This window comes from Symphodus melops (genome assembly GCF_947650265.1).
Source record: "Symphodus melops genome assembly, chromosome: 20".
Taxonomy (NCBI): domain Eukaryota; kingdom Metazoa; phylum Chordata; class Actinopteri; order Labriformes; family Labridae; genus Symphodus; species Symphodus melops.
This window is the reverse complement of record NC_136710.1, coordinates 6279153-6298840: the sequence shown is the minus strand read 5'-3', so window position 1 is coordinate 6298840 and position 19688 is coordinate 6279153. Positions and strand designations below refer to the sequence as shown.

Here is a 19688-nt window from a genome sequence, read left to right as displayed (position 1 = left end):
CCAAAGGCTAACTGGCAGGTTTAAGTAGGGACGGCATTAATACATATTATTCACAAAGAGCATGATTGAACAGAAAAATGTGCCCGGCGTGTACCCAGCTGCTTTGTTGGCACACGGCTCAGTCTCTGCCCGGGTTTCAAGACTGGGCTCGGATTTAGCCGTGCATTCACTGAATTCCCCATGCAGCTCTTATTCATTCATTCAGGCGGAGGCCGGGCTGTACCAACAAACTGCTATCTGTGTGTGTGTGAGAAAGGGTGTGTGTGCTTGTGACAATCCCTCAATAGTTTGGTACATCACAGCAAATTCAGAATTTTGACAAGTCAATAAAAGGAAATGCTTTTATCCCAAGATGAAATAGTTGTCATTTAAAAATGCTCGAAACATTTGTACTTGTAATAAATTGTTTTATTGTGGCTTCACAGAGAGAATTTCTTTTTTGAATCTTTCCACAGCTTAGTTGTGGTAGTTTTACATTTAGCATTTCATTGAATGAAAGCATTATTAATAAATGGATCTTTCACGCCTCGGCTCGTCCAAACCAAGACGACGGTTTCCTGTTTGCATCGAGCCACAGCATGAACCGCTTCACTCGTGTTCTCTCCTGCTGCACAAGTATTTTTTCACACTTCGTTTACATTCATAAACATGTATGGAAACGTTTTTTTTTTTTTCCCATAGCATGCCTCCCAGCCATCAGGAGGTCAGCAGGTGCTTCTGGGCTCACCAGATGTCTTTGGCTGCTTCAAACAGGAACCATGATGGACATATTTAGAGATAGAGCGCCCTCTATAGGCGAAGATATGAAAGGTTATCCAGACTGAGATTTGCTGGGAAATAGATTCCCTTTTTTCCTTGCGACCCCATGTCAACCTTCTACGCCTGCTCATCCATGAATACATCGTTAACTTTTTGGCTTAAAAAAAGATTCCTGAAATGTTGTAGTCCACTTGGAGCAGATTGAACAATGATTAGTATTAGTTAAATTAGTTAAATCTTCAAAATCACCAAGGTTGTTCAAGTGGGAAACATTCACAAGATGAATTTATTCAAATGAAATCAATTATGAATAAAACATTTAAAAGTGTCCATATTGTACAGAAAGAGAAAATGTGTTTTTTCTAACCAAAAAAAAAAAGTAAAATCTATTAAAGAAGCAGAAGACCTGAATCAAAACTTGACCACATATCGCTTTTAAACACAAAGCTCCCTGAATACTACAATTCAATTGACTGATCACATTTTTAAACTGAATGATTGATCGAAGAAGTGAGTCCATATTGAACAGTAGAGCCTGGAAATATAGAAATAAGACATGATTAATGAGCTGGGCTCAATCTGTACTGTTAATATATTTCAATGTGTTTTTAGTCAGAATTGTGTGTGTGTGTGTGTGTGTGTGTGTGTGTGTGTGTGTGTGTGTGTGTGTGTGTGTGTGTGTGTGTGTGTGTGTGTGTGTGTGTGTGTGTGTGTGTGTGTGTGTGTGTGTGTGTGTGTGTGTGTGTGTGTGTGTGTGTGTGTGTGTGTGTGTGTGTGTGTGTTAGTTTTCAGTCTTACCTTTTTTTGAAAATCAATTTGACTGCAAAGCAATTCAGAGGAATACTTGTCACTGGTTTGTTCACGCCGATTTAAATCGTCCAATCATTATTTTTTATATCTTTCTATCATCATAAAGGAGTCGACTCACATGCTGTCCTTTCAGCGGCTGGCTGTAGAATTCAGGCTCCCCCGCCTGGCTTCCTCTTCGAGCTGCGTTCACTTCAACACCTGCAGGTAAATGATCAGAAGTGTTCAGGAAATGAAAGCATTCATTGAGCCGGAGGGAAACTCAATGGGTCAAAACATGGTTGTGGGGATTGGATTAAGCAGTACTTCCCAGAGGATTAATCCCCCGCCACTGCAACTGAGAGATGAGGAACTACAAAGGCATGCTAACACAGGTTTCCTCTGCGCATGCTGACGTTTAGAAACACTCACTCTGTGATTTATGGACGAGGTCGATTTGATCTGTGGAAAGAGAAGATATCTCAGCCTTTTACAGTTTACAGTTTAACCAATTAAATTGCAGGCCACAGTGAAACTTTAGCTGCACAGAATGGAGTTCAGTTATGTGTTAAGTTCCAGGAAAGCAGATGACAGGTGAGTTTAACCCGCACGCCGAGGATGTCGAAATATTTACCGTACACACCGTCGTCGTCCACTCTCGGCTGACTCGACTTCTCCTACAGGGACAAAGATCAGACCTTAAAGGTTAGATCCAAACATACAAAAGACATTTAAACCACAAGTGAACACGCTTTGTGCTTCAGCTTCAATAATCAATCTTCAAAAAAATCCTGTCTGATCCCGAGTTCACATAAACAAATGTGTAACCTTTGTAAAAGTTTGAACCTCGGGATCAAACGAGTCGAGTTTGGTCTTGGTTTCTGGAAGAGCTCACTTCACGTGCTTGGAAACAAGATGTTCCTTTATATAAATAAGGGGGGGAAAAGCCTATACCTCCAGTATGTGTTGCATTTCTTTTATTACAATGTTTATATATGTGATCACTTTGTCAACTGTCAGAAAAACACGTCATTTTATTTGGGTGACAATTTCCTTCCCCGAGTCCATGCAGAGATTATGTTTGTTTTATTCTCTCTTTTTTTTTTTTTTTTTTTTTTTTCAAAACCTTGATTGCTGCTTCAGTATACTCCTGGTCATTTGCATAATTTGCCATTGATAAGTGGGCTCGAGATGCCTCACGCACACCTGACGATTTCACAGCGGGACAGCGGTGAGCACTCGCGCGCTTACCCGGGGAATGAGTCTCTCTCTCTCCTCTTCTGCATCACCACCTGCTCACCTGTTTCAACTGCCTTCTCTCAAAACACTTACCATTCAGTCACGATGATGAACGCGTATGATCGAAATGTTGTCATCAGTGAAACAGTGCGGCAGGTAAGTTGCGGATTCATTTATTTTGTGTAAGACAGGAGGCGTCTATCAGTCTGTCGATGCAGTAAGAAAACATCTAACGTGACAGAGGGGACTTTATTTGTGGACCAGATGTTCCAGTTTAAAGTTTTTTCTTCCTGCTTTGACTGTGGAGTTTTCTTTCCTGTTTCTTGGCTCTTCTACTTTCTCATGGTCTGGTTTCTTTGCCTGCCTGTAGTTTTGACTCCTACCTTGCTTGTTATCCCCTGCCTGTTAAAGTCTGCCTTTTCTACTTTGCCTGCCTGGTTTGTCTTTGAGTAAGTTCATCTGTCATCCATAAGATTTTGGAGTTTTATATTAGGTCTAAAACCGTGCCCACACACTTTATCCTCAACATTAATTTATACCATTGTTTAACATTCTCTGAAACGCTCTTTCCGCAGCTGCCTTTTTGATGAGTCATCTGAAAAGCACAGGTGTTACTAATATCACTAACAATGAAGCAGCAACGTGGAATTCAGCCATCATCAATTTTATGACTTTCACCTGTGTTTTACCTCCTGTGACGTTTCAAAATGTGCTGCGTAAAAAAATATCTCTCTGGACATCTGGAAGCTCAGGGCTTTAGTGGATATCAATATCCCCCCCCCCCCACACACACACAGACACACACACACCGTCTTACTATCCTGGTTGCTTTAAATCAGCTCTGGCAACTCCTGTAATTCCCTCCCCAACCAGCAGGTGTCCTCAGCTGGCCCGCTGTCACTTTGATTTGACTTGATAAATGCAGTCTTTAAATGAACTGGCAGTACCATGATTCATTTATGTATTCGGCTTTATGTTTAAAATGAACTTGCTGCACAACCATACCAGTCCTCCATTGCACCTTTTTATTGTTTTTTTAATATAGTTTAAAAGCTACATTTTTGTATTTATTTCTGTTTTAGTTCCTGGACAGTAAGAGTATTATATGAAAAATGACATGATTCTAAACTTACTTATTAATAAACACTATTCTGAATCAGATTTAAATGACTATGAATTTAAAATAAAACATTTATATATTTGTTTTCTCTTTTTTTCCAAATCCAGTGTGATAGTGATCACTGTACCTGTCGGATGTTATCAGCTCCCTTCTGGCCCCGCTGCAGGTCGCTGGAGCGCTCCGAGTTCCCGTCCACGGTGAGTGAACCTGCTCTCCCCCTCTGCTGGAGCTCAACCAGCTGCTGAAGCCCGTCCCTCTGGCTCGGTGAAAAGGTGTCATAGGTGGAGGAGATGCTGCCTTCTCTCTCACGTGCTGCAGTTAAAGGAAAACAACAACAGTGAAAACATGGGTGCACCACATTACAGAAGAAGACATTTATTATCAAGAAGTAGATTTAAGTTATTTTTTGAATGTTACAAAAATAAGACACATTAGGGAACACTCTGAACTCAGTTTTATGTCCCCTATAAAGCCAAGCAGAACATTTAGCTTCTTCTTTCTGGCACCCAAATGTGTCACCTGTTTTTTTTAAATTGCTTTTTTTACTGTTCGTGGGCTCATAACGGCTGCGTTCACTGCCCCCCACCCCCATGGTGATCACCACAATTTTAATGCATTTAACGAAATCGGTCTATAAAAAAATTCACATTAACTAATTCAACCTAGCAGGATGTTTGAACAGGTAATGACGAGTGAGAAGTCAGGGGAAAATAACTGGCACAGTAAAAGTCCCGCTGTTCCTATCTGCAGATCTCACAGGAGGGAGGGCCAGCACATATCAATGAATGATTTTTACCCCAAAACTAATGACTGCATCTTTTATGTTTGAGCATGATGAATAGTCAGACAGTGATGATAGAAGCTTGGGCCCCTTAAATTCATTAAACAAGTCTAAGATAAAGGATGCATGAAAACATACCATTTAGTTTTTATCTTATACCTAATGTGGACCTTTTATTTGCACGTTATACCAAGCTACATTTCCTACACATTGGTCTCTATTCTAATAAAGGCATATTGTATACAGATGTTGACACATACTGTAGGTGTTTCTGCCTAAAAGTCACATTGAACGCACCTTGTTTGGTTGGAAGTGAATACAGATCAGCATTTTCCTGTTGCGTCTTCTTCTGGAACACTGTGAACACAGTGCAGCTTATATACACTTCCAAAACTTATATCATATAAAATTCATTTAACTATTTCATGTAACGTTTTTTGTCAATACAATATTTTGTAGATGTTACAATCCTGTTAAAAGCTACAAAATGTTTCAAGCTGCTGTAATTCAACACTTTTTCCACATGATGGCGCCACACCCTAAACTTACAAACAACAAATTGACTTAAAATCTCAACATAACAAAAAGTAATCCTATTATTGTCACAAAAACAACAACAGCACTTGTGAAATAGCAGGAGTTAAGCAGGATGTTAAATCTGTGTTTCTGTCAGAGGAGACACACAGGCATGTCTGGATTGAATTAGTCGCTCTGAATGATGCTTTTGGTTTGGTAGTGAGCTGTCACAATGAAAGGCTACACTGTGCGGCTGTCTGAGGCGGTGGATCTGCGGCTATGTGACCAACGCTGGAGTAGGATTCAACATCCACACCCTGCAAGATAAATCCCGCCTCTGACTTCTTCTTCCTCCATGACAACATCTCTCTTTTCCACTTCATGCCCTATCTCTCGAGTCAGTCTCGATTCAGAGTGAAATATCGAGTAGAGTACTAGCTGCAGACGTGTCACGTGACTGTGGCTATTACTTTGGAGTGTGTACATTGCTCGGTCCATGCATGGTAATTCCACTCTGTTGGATTGGATTTCATTCAGCAACATTTCAGTCTCATCAGGCTCGAGACGTCGCCGCTAACAAAAGAAAAACTCCTCATTATTTCCACTGTGTGCACTGGTCTCCAATAACTGGCTCCTCTCCTAATCCTCCAGCAAGCCTCATCTCTTCTCTCACATCTCTCACTGCAGCAGTGGGAGTAAGGAGCAAAAAATGTGATCCTTGTGTGGTTTGAAGCTGCACTGTCTCAATAGATGGAAACCTCAGAATCCCTGGGCTTCTTTCTCTTGTGCACTCTGGGGACAAGGACGATGGAAAACATGTGTAATGACTTATTCTGGCTGACTTGGCCTTGGTTTTGGCCAAGATTGGTTGCAGATGGCAGCCTGGTAGTTCCCTCTCTGGTTGGGAGAGCTGAGGAGAGTTCAGTGGTGCACTCAATTTCTCTCTTTTTTTTTTTTTTTTTCTTCAAGTCTTATTGGACAGAGAGTTTCAATAAAATACTACAACGAAGGGAGAAGCAGCCTGTTTAATCCTAATGTGTGTTTCTGAAGACAGAAGTGTAATATTATCTGCGCTAATAACGACATACTGTAGTGGATGCATTTTTGCATTAGCCATGGAAAAGAGAAGTCTCAGCCCTTTTAAAAAAAAAAAGATTTATAAGCTCTCATAATACAAGTCACTTTTGGATGCTTCATCTTGGTGAAATATTCAAGCTGCTGAAATTGAACAGTTAGGAGCCGTGGGCTCTCGATGCAGGCAAATGGCTCTTTTCTCTCTCCTCTCTCCTCGCTTTTGTTTGTTTTGCAGCGTGGAGCTGCCGTGTTCTCCTGGTTTATGGGATCAAAACAAACTGCCTTGCAAAAAAAAAAAAAAAAGCCTCTACTGCTTTATTCAGCAGCGCTCCACTCCACAATGGCAATGCACATTCCAGGCACTTCCTCCCTCCCACACGATCTCCCCAACTCCCCTTCACATACTGTGCATAACTTAGTGTTTGCTTTTTACTCCAAATCAGCTCCATCATTACTGTTGTTTGGAGGGTGCAACACAAAGAACCAAGTGTCTATGAGTTACCTTTCGTGATGTACAGGGTTTTGTCGTCCTTCACATGGCTGCTCTCAGGCCGAGGAGTGGGTGCTGGTGGGCGATTGGCGATAATAACAGCTTTTGTTGAGTTCAGCATGCTGTCATATTCATCATTCACCTCCAGTGGTGCGTAGATCTCCTCCTCCTCCTCCTCCTCCTCCTCTTCCTTCTCTCTTTTTAGCTCCTTCTGCACATCTGTGAAAGAGGGAGTCCCTAATGCACATCATGTTTACTGTGTTTACTGCATCACTTCACATAAGTCATGCTGAAGTTCTGCATGCTGTTTTTTTTTTTTTTTTTTTGCCTCTGTCATTTCACAGCTAATCGGAAGCAGCGCCACATGGCGCTCACATCAGCGAGGGGAAAATATTCAGTGGTCGGAAATGATCGGCAACCCAGCATAATGATGCGGTGGAAAATAAAAACAATTTCATTACCGGCTTCTCTTTGTCCTACTTCCACTTCCCATCAGTCCTTTCACTCACCTGCGGTGCACATCATTTCGTAAACACTGGAATCACCACTGGCCTCGCCGGCGTTGAACATATTCTGCAATAAGAGAGCATGAAGAGGCGCCTAAATGCCTTGTCCAAATCACACATAAACTGCTTTAAAGAAGCAGTTTAGACCTCAAGAGGAGAAATGTCTAATATGTGACATAAAGGCCCTGGTTTGCTATGTGAAAGTGGATTTTCCGTCTCGGCATTCAAGCATTTTTGACAAATCTTGATGTTCTTTTCTTGAGAATGTGAATCCCTCCTCGGCATGCTCACAAGATCCTCACTGTCAGCTTATTTCCTCACCTGTATCCTCCTTCCACTTCACAGTAATGGCACATAAAAGCTCGGCTGATTATCCTCCGAGCACTTTCTAAGCTCTGTCTCACAACAGGCTGATACCTATTCTGTGTTTTCATGTCGGCTCTGACAAAGTCCACATTGTTAATTGAGCTCTCCCACACTGCATCTGCGAGGACTTCACTTGACGAAAAGCATTTTCAGAGTCATAAGAGAGGTGTGCTGTAACCCTGCCTGCTGGCTAACGGTGAGCAGTTTTTTTTTTTCTCCCTCTGACAGCAGAGCCGCTGCAGAATCGGCCCTATTTGCTAATAGCATGCCGAGGAACAGACAGCGGTATGATCAGGGTAATTATGAAATCAGACAATCTTCCCCTTTCAGTCCAAACATATCATTTAGTGAGCAATTCCAGACCATCAGCGTGATATCTAGACTGCACCCTCAATTAGACTGACACTGATGGTTCTGCCATATTTGAACTTCTGATCATGATGTGAAACCCTAAGGAGTTGCTCCATTCATTTTGAAATGTTATGTAGTTCAAATTTTCCAAGCAAAGTTAAAATCATGTAAATTTGTCTTTATTACTGTGTATGAAATCAGCTGTGGGGACTCGACGTTGAAGCATTCAACATGTTATGAAATCAAAAGATCAAAAGTAATCTAGATCTTGCAGGTTCTATGTGATATATCTCCCTTTGATCAGACTATCCTCCACATAACCAACACCACACTGTGGGCAGTTTCCAAGCAACACAGCCACTCATGACTCAATTACAATATTACACTATTCCTGGTACTGCAGATTACTTATTGGCTGCCATGAATCCATTACTAAACAGTGGAGGATCCTAACAGGCTCAACAGGTAGAGAGGACGGGTTAATTACCATCCCAGCTTGAACATTAAAATGCAACAGTTGGATGCTGCGCTTAAGCTCCATGTGGTATGTTAAGAGGTGATTTCTGGACAGGGAAGGGTATTTATTTACGAAACACAAATGCTAAGTCATTTTTACAGATGTTGGAAACTGCAGGAGCCCCGGGCATTCCACACAAATTCAGTTTCACTGCTGCAATCCGAGCAGCAGTGCTTCAGACTAAACAGCAGGCATGATTGTGTTCGAGAGCACACAAATCTCAAGCAAATCTAGTGAAGGATAAGGAGGCATCAGCCTTTTTTTCAGCAGCTGAAATGGTCAATCCACAGGCTGTCAGTGGCAGGACGCAGGCTGTATTTGGACATAGTGGATAAGACATAGGGATGAGAGTGTTTGATCTTCCAGGAATCTACTGTATCACTTAAGAAAAAGCCAGAAAAAATATATATTCTTAAGCATGGGGACAGAAGAAGTGGTCAGCACAACAGGTGGAGAAACACTGAACACGTCTGTAAGACCATATCAACTCTAGCAGAAGTGTTCTGAAATACTTTCAACTACTGATCCAAAAACCAAACCATGATGGTCAAAGAGTAAAAGTCATCACAGTGAGAAGGGATTGACGAACCTCGAGGAGGCAGGTTTGGAACCACTAATTTACGTTTGCTTATTTGACTAGATAAGGACATTAGCCAAGGCACAGGGCTTCATATGCTGGTGACCATGAATAAAGAAAATATCTTTGTGACAATCCATCCAATCGTTATTACAGCCTGGATTCTGCAGAAAGAGTATCTTAACTTCAGACGAACTGAAATGATACAGTATAGCCTCAGGGATAAAAAGTGTGTCTTTGTCCTTATGACCGTATCATTCAAATGATAATCAAATCAGTGGAGTTTGTTGATAATGATGACGCACTCTCAGACCATGCAAACATTACATGCAAAACAAGGACAGTAGAATCAGGACGAGAGGATGGGATGCCACCAATTTGTAGGAGCTCTGTACACAAACGTTGCATGCAGAACATAGCTCTTTGCAGTCTGTGGAGGAACACAACACTTTCAGGATAATTTGTATTTACATCTGAGAGCGCACAGTGAGATCTTGATAGCAGAGGAGTCCGTGTAGTGCCAAGTGACACTCTGCCAAATGTGTGACTCAGTATACGAACAAAATATTCAATAATGCGCGTTTGTGTTTGTAATTACCCTAAACAGACACAATATTGCAGTGTAAGGACGTAAACAGGAGATAACTCTGTAGCGTTTTCTATATTTGTATTCTAGTTCTGCTCACCCTGAATAATTCAGTCTTCCCCTCTGGAGCAGTTCACAGCTAATTAACAAAGAAGTACGGTGCCAAGGCAGACTAGTTGATCTGACGCAGGCCTTGTGAGTGATTCAGCCTGGGTATGAAGCGAGGGACCGATCCATCTAGGATTTATTGACATAGTGCTGCTACCCTGACGCCCAAATCACTGATGCATCATGGGTTGATTAATTGGAGGTAGGGGGGAAACATTGCAGATGAGTTAATGAAAATGCCTTGCAGAAGAAAAAAAAAAAGAGCTCGGACAAATCCCACTATGCTGACTCTTTACTCTTTTTTGGTTAGCACCAAACAAGAACAGTATGTCTGTAGTTTGAGCTGTCGAGACGAATTTTAATTACCCTTCAAGAAACACCGCAAAGAAATGTCAACGTCGGATCTGTCTGCTATTTTACAACTATAGGCTTGTAGAAGTCCCTGTGGGGAGACCTCTGTTTGACTCGGCTGCTCCTCTGTTAGCGCCGAGTCTCACAGCGAGCACTTTGACTCACTAGAGCGATCTGATCAAACCTTGCTCCATCTGCAGTCACTCTCAATTAGCAGTGTTGCTTGGGGGGGGGGGGGGGGGGGGATTAATACATTTGCAACAGCTGTTGGAGTGTCTAAATTTCCCCAGGGGGGGGGGGATTCTCAATATGTTGATCCAGACCGTCAGAGAAAGTAAAATGTTGTCAGTCTCTCTAAGGGGAGATGGGAGATAAGAGCAGAGATTTTCACATGAATGAATGAACCGTGTGCTCCGATCTGTTACGAACTGATGGACCACATAACATGCCACACTCAAGTTATTCAACTGCTGACACACGCTTAAAATGATCACTTCCACCAAGTGAAAACAAATTCAATTTGTCCAGGTTTTGAATTCTCAATCCCTCAGTTTATTTCCCCCCACAGTCCTGAAACAAGATAGCGTAGCATGTTTTGCTAAAAATGCGTTGTTGCTTTTTTCTGTCAACTTTTTGATCCAGGACTTTTAGTGATTGTATAATTCCCATCTTATAGTTAATTCCTCTCTTGCTGGTTGTAAGATAAGTAGATGAATACCACGTTAAGGACAGTACTGTTATTGACGTTAACACTTTTAGTTGTTTAACTTGGCAGACAAAGTGGGAAATAGCTAGCCTATAAGCTATCTTCCCAGCAATAACTGAAAAAGTCTTTTTATATATATTTGCATTAACCAATAAACCAAAGTGATGTTTTTACAGTTTCAACCACAGCAGTTTACTTTGGATACGTAGAAGAAGCTACTGGAAGCATTAGCATTATAGCTAAGGCTTGGCTGTTAAATGGAGGTAGAAGAACAATAAAATACCAGAGACAAGTCACACCCACCTGAAACTAAAAACCCCTGGAAACACGTTTTCATTTAACAATTTCAATTATTATTATTATTATTATTTTATTTTTATTTATTTATTTATTTATTTTTTTTGCATAGACCAAATAGGATAGTTCTTGGAAGTGGAAAGACCAGTGACTAATAATGGAAAAAAAAAAAAGGACAAACATTATAATGTGAGTGTCTTTCATGTTAATCAAATGAACATACAAACATGCATGGAAGGGAGCTATTCAACGTGTTGCTCTTGTGTTTGTGTATCCACAATGTGTGCACAATGGCTTTAGAGTGAGGAGGCTCTGGATATTAACGCGAGAAAATGGCAGCCATTAGGCAAGAAAATCTCAACATTAGTGGCTGCTTTAATTGTCTGAATGTATGCAGACGACCCTGCGCTTTGAACCACTGTGCATGCATGAACAAACACAGCCTTTCTAATGTCTGTGGGGGAGTTCCATTAGGAACCTCACGGGCCAAACATATTCAGGATAAGAGGGGAAGGGGGGGTGTTATCATCAATTCACTGTCTGTGACATGAGCTGGATGAAAAGGCACTGGTTAGGAGGCAGCGAGGTCACCCCTGACATACAGGTCACTCTCAGCGCTCTCCATCTTTCTATCCTCTCCATCCTCCATTCTGTTCATTATTGATAAAGCACCACTCACTCAGAGTCCTCACGCTGTATTGGTGTGTGTTATTGCATTCATGAGTGCTGCACTTCACTTTAGTTTGTGAAACCTCACAAGCTGAAGGTGCATTGTGTTGTTTTCCTCAGCTGTCAGTGGCAAACTGAAAAACTATAGAATTCCATTCAAATGACATTAAGTCCAACCAGACAAATAAAGCCATTAGGGATGTTTTAATTAGCTCACAAATCACTTAACATGAGCAGCTGTCATCAGATATCGACATTTGGAGGAATGTCTTAATTGCGTGGAGATTCAATAAAGCTCAAAGAATAATTTTGAACAAGGATAAACTCTGACTGGATTGAGATATCCAGAGCTAATAAAATATAATCTCTGTGGATCATCTCTGTGTCAGTTGTAAATAATCAATAAGGAAATAGTTACCAGTGTTTCCTTCAATAAGACATGTAGCTCTGGATGGCCGTGATGTTTGGCAATCTCAGCGGGAGTCTGTCTGTGGCAATTAGCTGTGTGCAGGGCTCGCTCGACGCCTGGACACTGCAGGAGGAGGCTGGAGACGCTCTTTAGTCCATACTGGGCAGCAAAGTGGAGGAGTGTTGGTACCTCTGTGGGGTGGAGCTCTAACAGGGAGATTTAACAGTTCCGATTAGATCCCGTGGAAACAACTTTCAAAATCAACTGAGCAGCTGAAAGCCTGAAATATTCCAACACTTCTGCTACAGGTGATAACTTGAAGTTGACCCGATCTAACACAATCAGGAGAGTTGAAGAAAGGCACCTCGGAGGCTCTTATTGACTTGTTTATCATGGAGACATTTCCCTGTGCCCTTTTTAGCAGAGTTAAGGATCAATCTCAGAGGCTGATGAAGCCATCAATCTGCCACATAATGAGCCCAGCAATAATGAAGGGCTTTTCCTTTCATAGTTGCTAATGTCCATCATGCAACAAGAATGCTTTCCAACTGTGAGAGGTCTGTTCAAACCACATTGTCGTGTGAACACATGCTCCGAGGGCAAGGGGAGGAATTAATGGACATTCTGTTTTGCTGTAGGCATTTGTATAAGGACTTATTTTGATAAATATCTCCTCTCCTGCTCCAGCACCTGTGGTTAGATCTGATGTTAAAGCACAAGAACGTTTATCGAGCCTGTAGCACATGTATACAGATTCGAGTAATGAATAATGCAGTTTTTTTTTGTTTTCTTTTTTTTTTTTTTTTTTTACCTCTTTCAGGTGTGTTTTCAAACTTCAGTCCCTGAAAGCCCCTGGTGGGCATTCCTTCCAACAGCATCGAGGACAACTTCTGATCCAGCCTCTCCACAGACGACTCCTGAAAAGCCTGAAACAGAGAAAGAGACAGCTTGCAAGCACACCAGAGGTTAAAATAACTTCTGCGGGTAAAGCTGCAAAGAAAATCAAATCTACAGAAGTGAAAAATATAAGATGCAAATTTAAGCAGTCAGGTTAACTATAATCACATATACTTAAGTCCAACTGAGCAAGTGCTGAGTTTTATTTGAAGTTCACTTGGCAAAAGTCAACTTTTGGCTCTGCTCGAAGTTTGCCTTTTCAGCAGAAGACACCCAATCAAATCAAGTGTTCATGACTGAACGAAAGCTGAAACCTGCCGTCTCTTCAGTAGCAGAGAAGAGACTGTAAACGGTAGCTCACATAAGCATTAGATATATGCTGACTCAATGTATCTTCTTTTCCCCCCACCTCCTTAAATTGGCTCGAAGTGGATCAGATTTAGGCTGTGTTTTTGACTAATTTCAATAATGGAGTTACATAAGGATGAGTCACAAAGTAATTCAAGGAAAGAGAAAATTGCTCAGCTGTCATATGAGCTTATTACATCACTAAACCAGTGGTGAAAATGTTATTTATATACATTTACAGAAGATAGAAGTTTAACTATTGTGTACTGGACCAGTAGTTTTTGGTTTCACGCCCTTGTTGTCATATTAGAAAAAGTTCAGTGCTAGTGTATTGTTGCTGCACAAAATACATTGTGGGATTCTGCTGATGGGTTCTGGGATTGCATCAGGGTGGATTGCATTCTGCTCCGTTTGCTCTCCACACAGAGTGTGTCCAAAGTCGTCGCCTGCTGAAATGCCAGTAGACAATACTACTTCGAACACAAGAAGACAACCAGAACACTTCTATTTGTCAAAATTCGTCAGTGTCAACAGAGATTTCAAATGCATTAAAGGCAGGGTTGGTCATTTTCTCCAGTGCCCTCGATGGTCAGGTAAGCACGATGTGTGGTCGCTCAAATCCATTTGTGTTATGATGATTGCAAATGGGGACTAACATACAAATTGTACAGGTTTCTGTACAAACACAACTATTTGATTTTTTTTAAAATATGCTGCTGAAAGTGTTGGGCTTATTGAAGGTAATTTTCTCAGATATTGGGTTTACCTGACACATAAAATCAACAGGGTCTGCAGCCATGGCCAGAAGGCAGGTGATTTCCTCCATGTTGGTATAGTACTGCAACTGTGCCTTGCTCAGTGGCACTCCCTTGCTATACACAGTAACTCCAACATTTCCTCCTGGAAAATCTGCAGTGACAAAATAAATAGAAACTATAGTGCTTTAAAATGGAATATTAAGGTTTAGAGTATAAATGTTTCCATAAAGACACACTCAGCATTTCTTTGTATTTCATTCACCTGGTGCATTGATGCACAGGATCTGCTCATTCCAGCGGACAGGCTTCGCTCTCACTGTCTGCTTCTCACCAGTGAACTCAACCTCAGTGTCGCTGCCAGCCGCTTCATTTTTCAAAAGAATGAACACTTCCATAGAGCTCTGCCAAGAATTCAGTACAGTGAGCTGCAGTCTAATCAATGTTGTGGATGCTTTATGAAAAAAGAAATGGCTTACTACAGACTACACGAGTGTCTCACCCCGCAAGGCACTCTGGAAGGAACGACCACCATGCTTGGCGTGTCACTGTGGGCTTCAGTCGACTGCTTTTGTGCCATGTTTTGCTCTGATCTCGATGGTTTACATGTTAAAGGGTTGACATTTGCTGCTGAGGCTGACACGCCCACAAAAGATGAGACATACGTAAATCATCAAACTAAATTCTGTACCAGTTATGCCTGCAAAAGAAGTTTCAGATACCATAGCTATACCGCCTATAGTGTTCTTATGACCAACATGCTGAAGAAGCTATATCATTCCCATCAGGCCTCAGCTTCAGTGTCTTTAATGTAAATAATATGCTGAAAAAGATAAGTCAAATAAGTCAACAATACTCCTTTCAAGCACCGAGCAAAACATTGTATTTCTGGCATATATTACAATATTTTGCTGCCTTCACATGCTCCTTCAAAATATTGTATTTATTGCATTTACAAGTTCTTTCCAAAGACGTAATTACAGGTGGGGAGATTGGGACATTTCTATGAAACCGAGTTACCAACATGTGCCATGAAAAATAATTCTAGCATCTATTTTTAGCACTTTATTTCCGACCATAGCACTTAAACAGTGTGTATGTCGTCTTTACGAATGCAATACTGGGATTGTAAGATATTTCAGAGGAGCGTGTGAAGGCAGCATTACCGTGAGGGTGTTAACACCCCTTTAACTTATCGCCCAGATGTAAGTCGGTTACCTCACAGAAAAAGCTGGGGTTCACGACCCGAGTCCCGACTGACTGACAAACAAAATTCAAAAAGATTTCAGGTCTTTTTAGATAAGCGTACAGCGCTAACCCCTGCAACCACCGCGCAGCTTAATGCAAGGATTAACTAGCTATATGAAACGTCTTTTATTTCTTTTACGTTTGTGGTTGCACACAAAAAGTGCACTTACTTCCCCTGTGAACACAAGAACTGATTGTTCGCCCACACGTCTGTTGTATGAGCTAACAAACAAACAGCGTCCTTTATGAATAGGGAAGGGTACTTCTGGGTTAAAATATAACTGTTCGTGAGCTCTTGGCCTGAACCTCTTCACTGTATCAGTGTAGTGAAGTGATGCAGAGTGCACTTGAATTTGCATGTCATGATGAGTCGTCAGTGGTGACCAAAGAGGAAAGACGGGCTATTTGCATCAGATGTTGTTCCTGCACACACCTGTTAAAATACAAGCCCCCTCCTCCGCTTTATGATCTTATACGAATAGTGCTATTTGGAAAAACAAGGAAGGAGCTAGAGGATGGTTCGTGGGGCAGATGTGGACATATGTACCAGTTTCCCTAAAGCTGTCTCTGAAGATGCTGTTAAAAAAAAAAAAATTGGATGTCAATCTTCAGTGCACACATTTCCCTGCAAAAAAAAAAAAGTCAGTAAACAGGTTTCCAAGCTGCTGCTCAGGCATGCTCACAGATAATGAGCATTCTTTTCTGCTCACACGTTGAGCAGAGGAACAGCAAGGCCATGTGACATTTTTTCCTGAAAGAAGGGTTTGCTGTGAAGAGGGTGATTCTTTTCTGGTTTTGCAAGACTGGAATACAAATAAGGACTAAATGCTGCTTTATTTTTCTGTCATGCATTTAAACATTCGTCATGTTGAGTCTTATATAGGTGCCATGACTACAACAATGATGCCTTGGGTTCCAGTAATTTGTATTCATGTAACGATTTTGCTATAACGATTGTAACATTACAAATGTGGTAGGTACATTAATTGATATCATTAATAATAAATTTAGAGTTTCAAATGTTGTTGGATATTCAGATTGCCACCCCCCCCCCCCCCCCCCCCCCCTCCCCCCTCCCCCCACAGGGTTCCAGGGGAAAAAAGGAATTATCTCAAGATACCAAATGTAAGAGCTACCGGGAACTCTGGAGCGATGTCCTACCTTACTCTTACTTACTGGTGCCCAGTGAATCATACCCTAATTAACAATTACTTTGTTCTTCACACGTTAGTAGAGACATTTATGTTACATTTCTTCAGTGCAGGCAGGGCCAAGACATCTGCAGGAGGTCTCTGATATTTTGGGGCCCAAACTATCAAAGATCTACACTTGGAACTGTGAACTAATGCCATACCTTTTTTCACAATATCCGTGACAGCAGACAGGTATTCATGAGCATCTTGTTCACTGGAGATCTGCAGACACTCGTCTGCGTTCAGAGGCACCAGCTCCAGCAGCGGGGTCAGACTCTCCACCCCGCACAGCAGAACCACCACACGAGCCGCAGGACTCAAAACACGGGCCAGGAAGAAGCGCTGCATCTGACAAAGACCCTCCAGCATGCCTTTGGAAAGGATCAGGAGCTTGCAGGTGTACTCGGCCAGCCTTAGGAAGTCGTCCGGACATCGCCCCGCTGGCTCTGCAGTGATGTCATAGCAGTAGATCCCGGCCTCTGAGATTGGACCGGTGAAGACTGAGTGCAGGTAGGAGGCCCATTGCTCTGCCTCTGTCTCATAGATGATTAACAGCTCCTTAGCTACAAGAAAAAACATCAAGATTTAAAGATTTTGCAAATATTCCCAGTAACTTTCTGTTTTTTTCATTCTCACACAGTGAATCACAGTGTAATCGAATATGAAGCACTGTTTGTAATGCACTGACATTTAGAAAACATAAAGACATTTCATGATGGTCTGTATTATGCCAGCATTGTCCGATAGATTTTTCCAAGTATTGAAGAGATTTGCAAATTCACAAGACTCATTTACCAACACAATTCATCATGTTCATTAGCCGAGGAGGAATGAAAGTTGCAATTAATGAAATACCAAATAATGCAGAGGTACAGCTTACCTGTCTGGCTCATGGCTCCAGTACTGTTTCTCCGCATGTCTCGCTCCACAGTGGCATGGAAAACAGTGCTGCTATTGTTAAGAGGAGTTCAGATAAGAGGGAGTTTCCTGCTACACTAGAACAGAAAAAGAAATGACACTATTTTTTCCTGTTAACTCAAAGCCTGCTGTGGTTACGAGAATCAAGATGTGAAGGGATTTTTTTTTGGAGGGGGGTGAGAAAAGGGATTTAAAAGAATCAGCACGTGTGATGGCAGCAATTCCTAGCAAAAGGGTCAGTGGAATTAATTTGACTTCATGCAATGTTGCTTGGAAATCTCCAAACTGATTTTGTGATTTTGACATCATCCATGTTAAGTCTTTCTGCGCTCTCAGGCTGGTAATTGCACAACCGACCCTGCTACACAAAATGTTTGTATATAAATGTCTAGTTATAAAATATGAAGTTATTAAAGGCCAATATCTGGATAATGTCTGGTCGCTGTGGAGGGCACCACAGTGAAATGGAAAAGGTCACTTTATGTCTAATTAAGACATGGGTTAGCTCGCGCGCTTCCCCTTTTTCCAGTCGACTTAACATTATTTTAACAAGTAAAAATCACACAAAAGTAGGTGTTTATGTGAACACAATAAAAACAGAAAATAACAATCCTAAAGGTCATTTTAAAGCAAACAAGAAGTGATTAGAAAGTCACAGTCTCCACTAGAGTTTAATTAAGCCTGCAGAGCTCCGGGTGCTGGGATGAGAACTAGAACCTGAAGTGTGTTAACACTAATGATGTGGTGTTAATGTCTCCACCACAGACAGACATTCAAAAAAAAGGCTGAGGATGATCTGACCTACTAGCACAGTCCCTCACTGAGAGAGAGAGAGAGAGAAAAAAGACTCAGGGCTTCATTAACTGCCTCCACCTGCCAAACAACTGACTCATATCACACCAGTGTCTCGCTAATAGCACTTTGCCACCATTTATTCCCTTTGTGCAGAACTAGGGGGACTGAAAAGCTCAACTGTGAGAAAATGTGCAGGTGAACACCAAGGTCCACTTTATGCAGATGGTGGGTGCCGTGAACAGTACCGTGTGACTCACCAGAGACGGATCATTCGGTTCACATGTATGTAGAGACACAAACTTTATGACTGCTCTGATCTAACAAAGGCAGAACATGAACATCTCAGCAGGATGTGAAGTAACAGCCTAAACATGACCTCAGTGAGTTAGGTTATTGATAATGTCATCACCTATGTAAACAATCGAGACAGAAACTGGAACTTTTTGACTTTAGGTTGGTGCTCTGTCGTCTAAACGTAAAGGGCTTGTCTTCCTGGGAACAGTAATATTCTCTTCAAAAATATTTATGGAAATGTGTTCCATTAGGTAAGCCTGTGACATACACACCCTCTGGTGTGCACTATTAACACTCTCCTGTGGGTGGCACAAGAGAAAAAAACATGGACTAATCAAAGGTAGAAAGATAAGTCTCTGAGCTAGCAGGATTCATCCTTGGTAAATATGAACTTCAGAGCACTTGCATTAAAGTCTGGAATTAAATCTTTCATGAATATACATTTCAAAATAATAAATGCAATTTCTAATATGTGTATTTTATTGATCAGCTCACCAGCGTGAATATATGAGTGCAGTTCATTAGAGTTCTAAAATGATGTGTGTTTCTTCAATAATAAATAAATTAGAATACTACACTTTCTGTTAAGTTCAGTATGACTTTATTTTACAAGCTACAAGTGAGAAAGTCTTTGTCACTGAATTGTTATATAATATGCTTGGCTCAGTAGTGGTTGTACTGCCACCTGATAAATCTCCTCCGGAGCAAAGCATATTAAGGTTTAAACTCCCTGACTTCTGTACTAACCATTATGCAGAAATAAAACATTATTGGGGAAGACTTCTGGGTAATTGCCTCATAATTCTGGATTATAGTCATGGAGAAAAAAATATTAAAAAGTGCTCTACAAAGACTTACAAGAAGCACACTTGCTATATGCTTAAAAGCAACTCTTAATTTTTGTGTAAAATAATGTAAAAGTGCTACCATTAATTCTATAGTATAGTAGTGGATGCATTGTTAAGCTCACATTCACATACTTTATTATGTGTGCATTTACAAAGAGCTTCTTAATTGTTGTTTATTCATTTT

At 41.2% G+C, this 19688-nt stretch overlaps 1 protein-coding gene and 1 long non-coding RNA gene across 2 annotated transcripts in view; one reads left to right on the top strand and one right to left on the bottom strand.

Moving 5' to 3' along the window:
* The window catches only part of LOC306841287, a 41145-nt gene extending 24221 nt beyond the window's left edge, over positions 1–16924 (top strand). Inside the window, exons 2-3 of the long non-coding RNA XR_013781475.1 lie at positions 4012–4101; positions 16838–16924. This is a non-coding gene — a long non-coding RNA (uncharacterized lncRNA). The remainder of the gene's footprint in view (positions 1–4011; positions 4102–16837) is intronic.
* LOC306841286 (B-cell scaffold protein with ankyrin repeats-like) lies at positions 1559–17718 on the bottom strand. Its single transcript, XM_079371082.1, has 15 exons — positions 17530–17718; positions 16811–17212; positions 14711–14844; positions 14474–14612; positions 14220–14362; positions 13020–13134; positions 12218–12414; positions 7275–7338; positions 6778–7002; positions 4983–5042; positions 4032–4216; positions 2180–2222; positions 1978–2007; positions 1688–1767; positions 1559–1579 (listed from the first exon to the last, which is right to left on the bottom strand). Exons 1-15 carry the CDS (start codon positions 17564–17566, stop codon positions 1571–1573), a joined length of 1863 nt encoding a protein of 620 aa, XP_079227208.1. The 5' UTR covers positions 17567–17718; the 3' UTR covers positions 1559–1570.
* Between the last annotated feature and the right edge of the window lie 1970 nt (positions 17719–19688).

Coding starts and splice junctions, on each gene's coding strand:
- LOC306841286 (XM_079371082.1), bottom strand. CDS start 17,566: ATGCGGAGAAACAGTACTGGAGCCATGAGCCAGACAG. Junction 17,213..17,529: donor TGGAGCCATGAGCCAGACAG/GTAAGCTGTACC, acceptor TTTTTCTTGTAG/CTAAGGAGCTGTTAATCATC. Junction 14,845..16,810: donor CACGGATATTGTGAAAAAAG/GTATGGCATTAG, acceptor TGGGCGTGTCAG/CCTCAGCAGCAAATGTCAAC.